This window comes from Liolophura sinensis, chromosome 1 (genome assembly GCF_032854445.1).
Source record: "Liolophura sinensis isolate JHLJ2023 chromosome 1, CUHK_Ljap_v2, whole genome shotgun sequence".
Classification (NCBI taxonomy): Eukaryota; Metazoa; Mollusca; class Polyplacophora; order Chitonida; family Chitonidae; genus Liolophura; species Liolophura sinensis.
The window spans coordinates 77,820,158-77,832,902 of record NC_088295.1 but is presented as its reverse complement, the minus strand read 5'-3'; the positions used below and the strand labels follow the sequence as shown (position 1 = coordinate 77,832,902).

General features: G+C 36.8%; 1 protein-coding gene across 2 annotated transcripts; it reads left to right on the top strand.

Annotated features, from left to right (window-relative positions):
* Positions 1 to 69: 69 nt before the first annotated feature.
* Positions 70 to 12,171, top strand: LOC135461580 (metallophosphoesterase MPPED2-like). 2 transcript variants are annotated; one of them, XM_064738744.1, is made up of 6 exons: positions 70 to 157; positions 2,160 to 2,521; positions 5,570 to 5,810; positions 7,336 to 7,451; positions 7,938 to 8,048; positions 10,098 to 12,171. In XM_064738744.1, exons 2-6 carry the CDS (start codon positions 2,251 to 2,253, stop codon positions 10,226 to 10,228), a joined length of 870 nt encoding a protein of 289 aa, XP_064594814.1. In that variant the 5' UTR covers positions 70 to 157; positions 2,160 to 2,250; the 3' UTR covers positions 10,229 to 12,171. The 2 variants fall into 2 exon arrangements, with proteins under 2 accessions (XP_064594814.1, XP_064594815.1); XM_064738745.1 differs by lacking the exon at positions 70 to 157 and adding an exon at positions 288 to 397.
* The last annotated feature ends 574 nt before the right edge of the window (positions 12,172 to 12,745 follow it).

The window sequence follows — 12,745 nt, the reverse complement described above, 5'->3', positions numbered from 1 at the left end:
TAAGAGTTGCGTCATACCAGTATCCTAGGATACCATCAACCCCTCCCCCCCTCCGCCACACCCCCCACCCACACCCCGACTAAGCCTCGGACGCGCCACAACATCTGGAGCGGCAATTTACGACACCTTACATACAATTGCCCGATCAAAGTTTTTGGTAAGCCGTTTTTCTAATGGCTGGATTTCTTTTATCAGCTTCTCATGTTAACATAATTATGTAGCTGTTTCAGTAAGTTAAGGAAGGAACTGTTGACAGTGTTTCGATCTTTTGACCTCAACGACGGCCATCTTGGGTTCAGCGGAGATCAGCGAGTAACTTGTTTTGTCCTGAGAAGTGAGATTTCCCCTGTCTCACTCTTAGTCTGTTTGGCAGTGGTAATAACAGCTTCTACCTCAGGTAGTATGTGTAAGATGAATCTTGCATAACGTGGAAGGAAATAAAACTTTGTAATTTTTTACTGGCATGCAATACAAAATATAGCATTAAAGCAAAACTGGTTAACCGGTGCTGTAACAGAACGTGACCAGAGTTGTTCCCCCTTGATCCTCATAGCCGTCTTGAAGGAGAGCCCCACAGCTATATGTATGACTTGCTAATCAAAAAGCTCTACAGACACAGGTGTGTTGACATTGAGTAAAAACATACACCATTATGATTGAAAATCATTGTGAATGTCACATTATACGCAACGAGGCAAAAAGCAGCTTAATACATACAGCTGTGTCATAATTCAGGAAATTTATGTTATGGCGTGTTTATGTGCTTCTAACTGGATATAGTTGTGGTGTGGGGTAACTCTTATCGAGCATTCAAGAGAAACATTCCCAAATGTGTCGGATTGATGATAAGGAGCATTTTCTGCTGTTCACATGTGCATTAAATCTTCCCTTGCGTAAATCGACATGAACCGCGTGGTCTCAAGCTTTGTAATTAACTAAAACTTTACACTGACTTGCCAAACCAAAAGAGTTCGAGACAATCACATCTGGTCATGAAAAATACTCACATTTTCCAAACCAGAACCATAGCAGTTTGTGACTTATTGAGATGGCAGCCGCAGTGGAGTAGGCCATGAAAATGTTCATTTTTTGTCAAATTGTGTCATTGCATTAATTAGTAAATTTGTTGGGACATGCAGATAGTGGTAAATGTTCCTTACCATCAGTCTGACACATTTGGGTCTGTTTCCCTGCGTAACTCTCACAACTGCGTTTCTCAATAAGACTTACCCCACTGCAGAACTAGACTGGAAGCAAAGGGATATTTTAAGTCATACGAATAAATTACATGTACAACAAGCTATTTCTCTGTCACCACTGTTTAATGTTCAGAAATTTATCACTGCTCTGGTATCTGAAATTTATTTCAAAATTATTTTCACCTACATCATGAAGGAAGTATCTTCTGTCTTAAAGATTAATTGTCATTTTAGCTTAAAACTTTGATCAGTGTTATTAGCCCAGGCAAATAAATGAAAAGCAGGAAACCAATCTTTGGGGTTAGTCGAGACAATATTAGAGCAGCTCCAGCAAATGTTTTTGGATTGGATGGGATATGACTGTCACATGAAGTGCAAAGTATGAATCACTTTCACAAACTTTAAACTCTAAGTTATTTACCTGTTTTCGGAATGACATTTTCTAAGTTGCAATGCTACTTGCATATTGTGAGTTAAAGAAAATTTTGAAATTGAGTGGAAATGTGATAGACAGCATAAGCAATACCCACACCTGGTTTGCTAGTATTGATCACTGAACGACGGGAAGCTATTGTGATGCATGAAGGACGTGCCCCATGGGACAGTGATAATATCTCCTTTAGAAGGACTTATTGCTGACACCATTCTCACCAATGCAGTTGTTGTAAGCCCTGTTTACTTCCCACCATAATGCTGGCCGCTGTCGTATAAGCAAAATATTCTTGAGTACAGCATAAAATACTAAATAAATAGATAAATAAATAATATTGTACTGAAACATATTAGAAAATAATGAATGTAACACACTTTAGATTTAGGGAGTGTTCTATTTTTGAGTACAGTATGTTTGGAATAGGTCATAAATCAGGTCTCTGAGTAATATGATTAGTATGCCCTAAGAATATCATTTGTCATAATGGTCTTTTTCTTAAATATTCTGACTTTTTTTTTTCATTTCAGCTGGATATAGGGATGTGGTTTCAGGAAACCCAAGCAGGAGGCAACAGACAACTTGATGTGATAGATTTGGACTGAAGATTATTAAATAAAAATGGCTAAGATAACTGTTCACCCGCTTACCAAGAACCCAACTAAAGCTTGGCAAAAACTTCAGGTGAAACAAAGTATATCTAAAGTTACCCCCCTTGATCCTGACACTCCTGTGCAGATTGACAAGGTGCGCTTTGTGTGCATTTCGGACACACATGCACGTGTGGAGAGGCTCCAAGATTTCATTCCAGAAGGAGATGTGTTGCTACATGCTGGAGATATTACAAATGTTGGCTTGCCGTTTGAAATTGAGAAGTTTAATGAGTTTTTGGGTAAGATAATATTTAAATGTATAAATTAATACTAGTTTATTTAACCATTTATATATACTTGTAGGTGAATTGTCAGGATTTCCTTCATTTCAAATGTTAGATATCACTTTTGTTATTTCATTTGGATATTTCACACCCAGAGGCCATGTCGAAAAAGAAGCATTTTCCAATCTGAGCTCAGCAGGATGATGTCATAATACATGTTTTATCAACATTCCTACATCACACAAGACACCATGTATGATGTAATGTTATTTACATATCTGTGAAGGCCAAAAGGCTCAATGCACAAAATCATAATATTGTCAAGATATAAAAATGTATAGAATATTGAACAAAGAAATGTTTGAATACCACACATATTGGTCTCATTGAAGGTTGAAATAATAACCCATTGACAGCTTCGTGTCTGGTTGGTTATGATTTCCAGTAGAATATTGAACAAAGAAATGTTTGAATACCACACATATTGGTCTCATTGAAGGTTGAAATAATAACCCATTGACAGCTTCGTGTCTGGTTGGTTATGATTTCCAGGAGAATATTGAACAAAGAAATGTTTGAATACCACACATATTGGTCTCATTGAAGGTTGAAATAATAACCCATTGACAGCTTCGTGTCTGATTGGTTATGATTTCCAGTAGAATATTGAACAAAGAAATGTTTGAATACCACACATATTGGTCTCATTGAAGGTTGAAATAATAACCCATTGACAGCTTCGTGTCTGGTTGGTTATGATTTCCAATAGAATATTGAACAAAGAAATGTTTGAATACCGTACGTATTGGTCTTATTAAAGGTTGAAATAATAACCCATTGACAGCTTCCTGTCTGGTTGGTTATGATTTCCAGTAGAATATTGAACAAAGAAATGTTTGAATACCACACATATTGGTCTCATTGAAGGTTGAAATAATAACATATTGACAGCTTCGTGTCTGGTTGGTTATGATTTCCAGTAGAATATTGAACAAAGAAATGTTTGAATACCGTACGTATTGGTCTCATTGAAGGTTGAAATAATAACATATTGACAGCTTCGTGTCTGGTTGGTTATGATTTCCAGTAGAATATTGAACAAAGAAATGTTTGAATACCGTACGTATTGGTCTCATTGAAGGTTGAAATAATAACATATTGACAGCTTCGTGTCTGGTTGGTTATGATTTCCAGTAGAATATTGAACAAAGAAATGTTTGAATACCACACATATTGGTCTCATTGAAGGTTGAAATAATAACCCATTGACAGCTTCGTGTCTGGTTGGTTATGATTTCCAGTAGAATATTGAACAAAGAAATGTTCGAATACCACACATATTGGTCTCATTGAAGGTTGAAATAATAACCCACTGACAGCTTCGTGTCTGGCTGGTTATGATTTCCAATAGAATATTGAACAAAGAAATGTTTGAATACCGTACGTATTGGTCTTATTAAAGGTTGAAATAATAACCCATTGACAGCTTCCTGTCTGGTTGGTTATGATTTCCAATAGAATATTGAACAAAGAAATGTTTGAATACCGTACGTATTGGTCTCATTGAAGGTTGAAATAATAACCCATTGACAGCTTCCTGTTTCGTTGGTTATGATTTCCAGTAGAATATTGAACAAAGGAATGTTTGAATACCACACATATTGGTCTCATTGAAGGTTGAAATAATAACCCATTGACAGCTTCCTGTTTCGTTGGTTATGATTTCCAGTAGAATATTGAACAAAGAAATGTTTGAATACCACACATATTGGTCTCATTGAAGGTTGAAATAATAACCCATTGACAGCTTCGTGTCTGATTGGTTATGATTTCCAGTAGAATATTGAACAAAGAAATGTTTGAATACTGTACGTATTGGTCTTATTAAAGGTTGAAATAATAACCCACTGACAGCTTCGTGTCTGGTTGGTTATGATTTCCAGTAGAATATTGAACAAAGAAATGTTTGAATACCGTACGTATTGGTCTCATTGAAGGTTGAAATAATAACCCATTGACAGCTTCGTGTCTGATTGGTTATGATTTCCAGTAGAATATTGAACAAAGAAATGTTTGAATACCACACATATTGGTCTCATTGAAGGTTGAAATAATAACCCATTGACAGCTTCGTGTCTGGTTGGTTATGATTTCCAGTAGAATATTGAACAAAGAAATGTTTGAATACCACACATGTTGGTCTCATTGAAGGTTGAAATAATAACCCACTGACAGCTTTGTGTCACGTCGGTTATGATTTCCAGCCTTCTCTTGAACAATATTTCATTCATCCTACCCTCAGTGTCTCCTCACCAACATCTTTCCCATTCTTTCATGTAACAATTTAAGAAATTTGTTAAGGTCCTGTTTAACCTCAGTTCCCTTTGCCCAGTCTTTGTCAAGCTTTTCGTAGCCAACACATAATATCTAAAGATGGGAATGTTGCAAATTCAGCGGATTTGACACATATCAGTAACCTAATCAAGGTAATTTTATCCTGGTTTGTTCCTGGAAAAATTATTTTCAGACTTCATACAAACATTTTCAAACATTTAAGGAGGGGAATATTGCAAATTCTCCACATTTGATGCATATCCCACCAACTTACATGTATATTAAAGTTTTTTTCTCTGGTTCTGTTGTTGGTCTAATTGTTCTCAAAATTGGTGCAAAGCTCATTAACAAGTAGTTTGAGTAAAACTGAGGTTGATCAAACCTCTCTCAAATATTAAGGTCAGCAATGATAGAAAGTATCTCTCTACAGCTGTACCACATTTTTGTGTTCGCTGCATATACTCCCTGTGGTAATATTTAATAAATGGCGTACGTGGGAAGGTCTGTCAGCAGCGTGCGGATGATCGTGGTTTTCCCCCTGCTCTGCCAGGTTTCCACCAACCGTAATACTGGCCACCGTTGTATAAGTGAAATACTTATGAGTTCGGTGTAAAACACCAATCAAATAAATAAATACATGTAATAAATGGCTTTAGAAGTTATCTCCCCTGATTGTGTAAAACAGTTAATACATGCTCATTACACTTGTTTCTTTTTTCTTTCTATTAGGCAAACTTCCTCACAAACATAAAATTGTTATAGCTGGTAACCATGATCTGACATTTGATGATGACATGGTGAAGACAAAACGACATGACTTGGAAATGCGATTTAACATCCGGAAGGAAAAGTTTGAAGATTATCTTAATGAGAGAGGTATAGCCTCAGTGAAGTCCCTGCTCACTAACTGTACGTATTTGGAGGATAGCATGGCAGAAGTTTATGGAATCAGAATCTATGGGGCGCCATGGTAAGGGCAATATCTCTAGACTGGTGGACGAGCCTTGTAATTGTTTTATTGGGGAATGATTTATTTACTTATTTGATGGGAGTTTAGAGCCATGCTTAAGAAGGCTCGTGGAGGACGTGTATCTTTATTTTGGGAATGAATTACATCATATCCCAATGTGTTACTTCAAATATTATGCATTTTGTATCAGTGCTTGGATTATTATAAAATTGTTTTTTATAATTTAGACGTATTCACGTACTCTGAAGGGTACATTGTTAAGAGTAACATTTCGTTTATTTTAATGCTTCATTTTTTTTTTTTTTTGTTTTTGCACAAGAAGTTACTTTATATGCTTCACTGGAGTTTTATGTAGTCGTCATGAATGATTGACTTAATATAGCTGCAAACAAATATATGGCTAGGAAGAAGTGAATGAATTGCACATAATGTCAACACACTCTCCACCTGGTACCTGCAATCGTGCAGGTGTAAATCTGGTGTAGTCTCGTTGGTCTTGTATTTGAACATGTGACATAATCTATGAAGTGTCTTTGTCTGTACCACTCACTCAGAGTGGCCAGCCTATGTTGTAAACTAACTGGCAAAGTTTATTTGGTACAGTTGGTTCCATGCAAGTAAATACTAGAAAAATTAGTAAGTCCTAAGGACTGACTTTTATGTATTCAAAATAGATCTTGTGAAGATTCCTTGATAGACAGAACATTTTGTAATAGACTCTTGAAGTGTCTACTGTATGTACATGCAATAGCAATCTCCAGTATTTAAACTTAAACAGACTTGGAAAGTAAAAATAAGGATTGTAATGGGTAATCATTTTTTTTTTTTTTTCAAAATGAAACATTGTCGTTCTGCTACATTATGCAGTAAAATAATGTTTGCAAAATATAAAACAAGTATTAAACCATAATCAGATAAACAAAACCATATATATGTACTGTTAGAAGTACAATACACAGAGGAATAAATCAAAGCAAGAGTAGAATAGATCATAGTGTAAACAATACTAGTGTTTGTGGGTTGTTAAAGAAAGCATTGTTATGCATTTTTTTGTTTTAATGTGTACACTAGGTTAAAAGGTTCTGTACTGTTTAAAATCTGGAGGTGATGAGGCTATTGTGAAAGCATAATCCAGTCATTAAGCAGTCATCTTTAGATCTTTGTTATAAAGACATGCTTAGATTTTCGTGGGACACAAGAGTTGTGGTTGGTCCTATCCAGTTTTACGAGTCTCTTTATATAGCCAAGACTTTATTATACCAAAATCTTTGTATAGCACTTCATTGTCCTTGTCATGTCAAATAAATAAATAAACTGGATTTATTTATGTATTTTGCTTGGTGTTTTAAACTGCACTACACAATATTTCACTTATATGACGGTGGCTACCATTATGGTGGGAGGAAACCGGACAGAGCCCAGGGAAAACCTACAACCATCTACAGACCTACCCAAGTACGACCGGAGAGGAAGCCTGCATGATTAAAGTAACGGAAGATATATACCTGGAGTTGGTGTGTTTCAGGCAGCCTGAGTTTTGTGACTGGGGATTTAACCTGCCAAGAGGCCAAGCCTGTCTGGATAAATGGAACAAAATCCCAGAAGATGTTGACATTTTGATAACACATGGACCGCCCATAGGTAAATATGTAGCCACTGATGTCTGTGAATTTTTTGCAATTAAGTACATGGTAAATGGTACTTAATTAGAGCGATATATTTAATAAAGGAAGAACTGTTAATTTAACCTTTTTTGCTGACCAGCATCAATTTTCGACAGTTTCGAGCTGAAAAGGAATCAAATCTTTAATGGAGGTTTGGGGTCCCTCACTGGCTTTCTGGTCTATAGTATTGCTCCTACATCATGGGATTAGCCATTGACTTATGAGATCACGTGCCCTTATCAAAGTCTGGCTGTCTGGGCTGCTGCCATATATGTCAATGGGGCTGTTGGGCAACCTGCGAAATCCCCATGTTTCTTTTTTTCAAGCTTGGTTTGCTAAATCCTTTAACCTAACTGATATGGCCGTGGTATAGCTGAAGTACTCTTGAATAGGGCGTTATGCTCAATCAAACAAATAAATAAATAATGGTTATTTACTATTTTTTTTAATTCCCTTTCCCCAGGTCACGGAGATAAATGCTTTGATGGCAGCCATGTTGGTTGTGTGGAGCTTTTGAGCACAATACAACAACGGATCTTCCCTAAATACCATGTGTTTGGACATGTCCATGAAGGTATAATGTAAATTAAGAAGTAACGTAAATATTCCCGATCGTTTTAATGGCTTTTTCTTATTATCAGTTGAGGAGCGTCGGTAGTTTACTATGGTTTCCTTCATCATTATTATAATAGCCATGTCCTTATAGCTGAAAAATTATACAATAACCAAATCTGAAACCAAAATAGTAAGTCTTCAGTTCGCATTCTATTTGGCTGTATGAAACAATAAAAATGCACGTGGTGTAATTATATTTTTGTATCATTTCATCATAAATAGGTTGCCCGAATGATATTCCAGACATTTGAATTTTGATATTTTTAAACTTTAACCCCTTAAGAGTAAATTCGGTTTCAGATAGTATCCTTTTTTTATCTTGTACAGATGTAAACTTTGCAACACTTTGAAGGACTGTGTTCGAACTATGACAGTTTGGTTTTGAACATCCTGATAATTTCTGAACAGTTGCTTGACGTTTCATGGGAATGGTGGGGTTTTAGAGTCACACATCGCAGCAGCAAAGTATGGTGTTTATGTGGGAAAGACGTGATCCCTTAACAACATGATCGAATCAAAGAGTGAAATTTAAAATGGACCTGTATGCGCAATATTCAGAGGTATCTGCTGAAAGGCTCAATTGATAACCCATGATGTTCTCCAGCGGCTTTATATGTTATGTGGGAAAAACACTGGCCTTGCCAGGTCTTGCTTAGTGCAAAACATCAAAATTGTGGTAGCAATTATTCCTAGCCAGCATTATGATAGGAGGAAGCCGGACAAAGCCCGGGGGAAACCCACGATCATCTGCAGGTTGCTACAAGACCTTCCCACGTACGTCACGAGCGTATAAGATAGATACCTTACCGATGAATAGCAATTTAGCTGCTTTGTTCAGAGATCTCAACGCTATGCGGGAAGTTATACTGTCTTGTCGTTCTTTCTTTCCATGATGGATGGTCCTTTAACTTGGTCATGTTGTGGAAGACATTTAGAGGACACCGACTCGTTTATTTGCATTTTAGCAGTGGGTGTGGTCAAACATTAGGCAAACCATGATCACATAGACAGTGGCCTGATTCTGTAGTCTCAAGAATAGGCATGCTGGTATAAAACTTCTCTGCTATTAATGTATGCACCAAAAAAGACATTACCATACCAGCGGTCAATCAAAACGGACGCGAGTCGCAAGTCCAATTTCCAAAACGACGTCTAACACAAGCCACCATAGAAGTATAAAGAAAGTATATAATTTATAAGGTACGAAATTAGAACGGAAGCAGTTATCAGTTTTCAATGATTTTGGAAGACACATGGTATGTTTTAGGTGACTGAGTGAAATTAGTATTCAAATCGAATTATATAAGTTGTTGATAATAAGAAATGTATCTCAGCTGCCCATGGATTGCAAGTGTTCATATATCCAACGTCTTGTCCAGAGATAACCCTTTCCATCGGCTATTGATCTAAACCACACTTCATGGAGCAATGCAACATTTTTTTACGCCCACTCGATATATATATATATATATATATGGTTGGCAGATGGTCACATGTAATCGAATGAAATTTAGGAACTGTTTATGTAAATGTTTAACTAGTTGTAACTTATACGTCTCCGAGCACTATGATTTAAGGAGAATTTGGGTGTTGGGCGGGATGTAGTGATGCAATGAGACATTACTGGTCTAGAATTACTCAAAATCATGTGTTGTCATCAATCTATTAAACAGTAATATGAAAACAATATAAATGGACGAGGTCTTCAGAATGTTAATGCCATCAACAGAATCCCGGCTTATGTAGGTATACAGCATAGGAAACTACAGTATGGAGAGTAAAAAGGAGAAGCAACCGTTTTGTGACTGTCGGCAAGTAACTTTATACCGGTGAAATCCGATTTCCTATATAAATTATAAACACCTGCATGATGGCTAAATGTCATTAGATGTCATCAGAGGATAATACTACAAATTAAGGTTGGCTGACAAATACTACTTCTTTTTCAGCAAGTGTTAAGAGATAAGATAAACACTGTTTAATTCCCATTGTCTGATTGTTTTAACAGGTTATGGAGTGACCACCGATGGAGTGACGACGTACATCAACGCCTCAACCTGTACATTACAGTACAAACCCCGGAATCCACCCATCATCTTCGATATACCTTTACCTGAAGGTGTTAGTAAAACTTGTTGAGAAGTGAAGGAGTCCAAAGCTTTTCCTCTTCAATCTTCTTTTTACATTCCTTCTGATTTGCTTCGCACCAGAGTTAAAGCTGACACTAAAAATCATCACCTGTGTGTATAAACTTTGTTGATGTGATGACTGTGAACTTTGTTGATGTGATGACTGTGAATTAACTATACAGACATGATTAAGTATGCATACAATATATTTCTTCACCCTGTTAGCTTTTTAACTGAAACTTTGCAGATTTCTTTAGTGTACTGTGATAGAAGACAAATTCAAGTTAAGTGGTGAACTATAAAGTTATGACTGCTGCTGTTTATTTTTCATTTGTTGGATCTACCTTTTTTGCCTACAAAGTTTGTTCCTCGGGCAATTTCCTACCATTCCGTGAATACACATGAATAATCTCCATGTGCATTTTAATTTATTGAAGGAATGCTGTATTATATACTCGAATATTTGAAATGTACATATTTTTCTATCAAAACCAGTGAACCATTTGGGGACTATGTATTGCGCAGCGATACTTCTTGAACGCTTGTCATTTCTATTATACGGTAGTGATACATTTATTTTATTTCGATTTTTTTTTCAATTTTTTTTTGTCAAGAACGTGTGTGTGTCAATACAACCCGGAAAACATCATTGACAAAAACGTAGTAAGACGAGGTTTTATAAAAGTCTTTACGGACGACATAACATGGGCAGTGAGTGCTTAATTCAGGAGGCTAAATCAACAACATGTTTGGCCACCCACTAAATGTCAAGGAGCTTCATTCAGCCAATGAGCTGTCGGAATGAAGCCTTTATTGTGAATAATGTTTTCCGGGTTTGGTTCACAAGAGATGATGCCAAATAGGTCATTGCTACACCGTTCTTTCACGATTTTTTTAAGGAATGGTCGCCAGCATTAAGTTTTCTCCCTTTTGTCGTAAATGGTGTTTCCGAGTGTTAATTTTATTTTGTGACGGCTGTGGGACCAAGGGACAACTACATGGGGCGTGGTGGCATTAGCTGAAAGGTTTATCAAAAGCATTACCTCCAGTTCATATCAAGATAGCATTCTAAGAATAACGGTCTTTCAAAGAGGCCAAGTAGTGCAGTTTCATCTATAGACTATTTCTTTTAGAGAGTCCTATATTCAGCTCTCCGTTAAATCAGTCGTACTCGCTACCAAAATTTGCCTTTAGTTAGTGACCCGTAACAACACAATGTTGCAAGGAAAATTGTTAAAAAGTTAGAACACTTTTTCTCATCCATAATGTTTAAGGCCATATGCTATGTTTCGACGGCAAGAACCAATTGCCCCGGATGACGTCGTAATTATTAAAAAAATAGTTTCATGCTGGATACTGGGCGGTGTTACATGTTTTAAAGGAGGGTAAAACCAATCAACTGAACTGCTGTGGACTTCACTGTAAACCCTGCTTCAAAAAGATTTCATTTGTACGACGGCTGCCAGCATGGTGGAAAAAAAACCCATAATGCTGGCCACCTTCGTACAAGTGAAAACATTTTTCAGTACGCGTTTAAACTACAATCAAACAAAAATCAAATATGTTTACTTCCAGTCAAATCCTTTGAGAAAACACTTCATATACTTCATTGTGACAACAACCTGGGGTAAGAATAGCCGTGCACTGAACGAACTTTCTTTGCTAGTAAACTAGCTGAACCATGAGATATGATCCCTGGCAGCATTTAGACACAATATTAGATCAACACCCTTGTGTAAATGGACTAAAAAGGATGTTGTGTTAAACCACAGCATTCCTTGCAGTAAACATGGGCTGCAAAGCCTGTTGTGAGCCCTTTAGACTACGTATAATGAAAACATTTTATTGCCGATCTGTGTCCTTTATACCTGATCTATTCAGACAAAAAACACTCCTTTCTATACGATTATATTTATATATTTTATTTGTGGAGAGAGGAGGGTGTAAGTTGGTGCACTTGTGTCTTGCGGGAGGGGGATAAGTGCATATGGGATGGGGTGCGTTCAGAGCCTTTGTCAAAGTCTTAATTTAACCCTGCGCGGCTCCACTACCCAGAAATATAGGGACCTTTATGTAAAAACAAACGCCAACTGTTTCCGATGATTTTTTGCAACACACACACAGGTATTGTATCCTGAGGGATGGAATATCAGGAATTGTCAGCTCGAGAGAATTAAGTGCGCAACCTTGAGGTAATGCAGATAGCACGATTAAACATTACGAAGTTCAAATTCCTATGCTGTATTCGTAAAGAAAGTATTTAAGACCTGTTAGTATATACATTGTTAACTTTCAGTTTTATATTGTTTATTATACACATTATATGATATTGGAAGCTAGTTGTGTAGGCCTACTCAGGGCCCATGGACCCAGGTTCAAATTTAGGATGAAATTTACTCGAATATTCTATAAATTCTCACGTATTGTTACACTTTGCGCGTAAACAACAGTAAGTCGTTAGTGTTTTGTAATCTTATATTGAGACTCTCGATTATGAAACCCCGACTTTTCTCCAGCAAAGTTAAGA

Coding starts and splice junctions, on each gene's coding strand:
- LOC135461580 (XM_064738744.1), top strand. CDS start 2,251: ATGGCTAAGATAACTGTTCACCCGCTTACCAAGAACCCAACTAAAGCT. Junction 7,452..7,937: donor AACACATGGACCGCCCATAG/GTAAATATGTAG, acceptor CCCTTTCCCCAG/GTCACGGAGATAAATGCTTT. Junction 8,049..10,097: donor GTTTGGACATGTCCATGAAG/GTATAATGTAAA, acceptor TTGTTTTAACAG/GTTATGGAGTGACCACCGAT.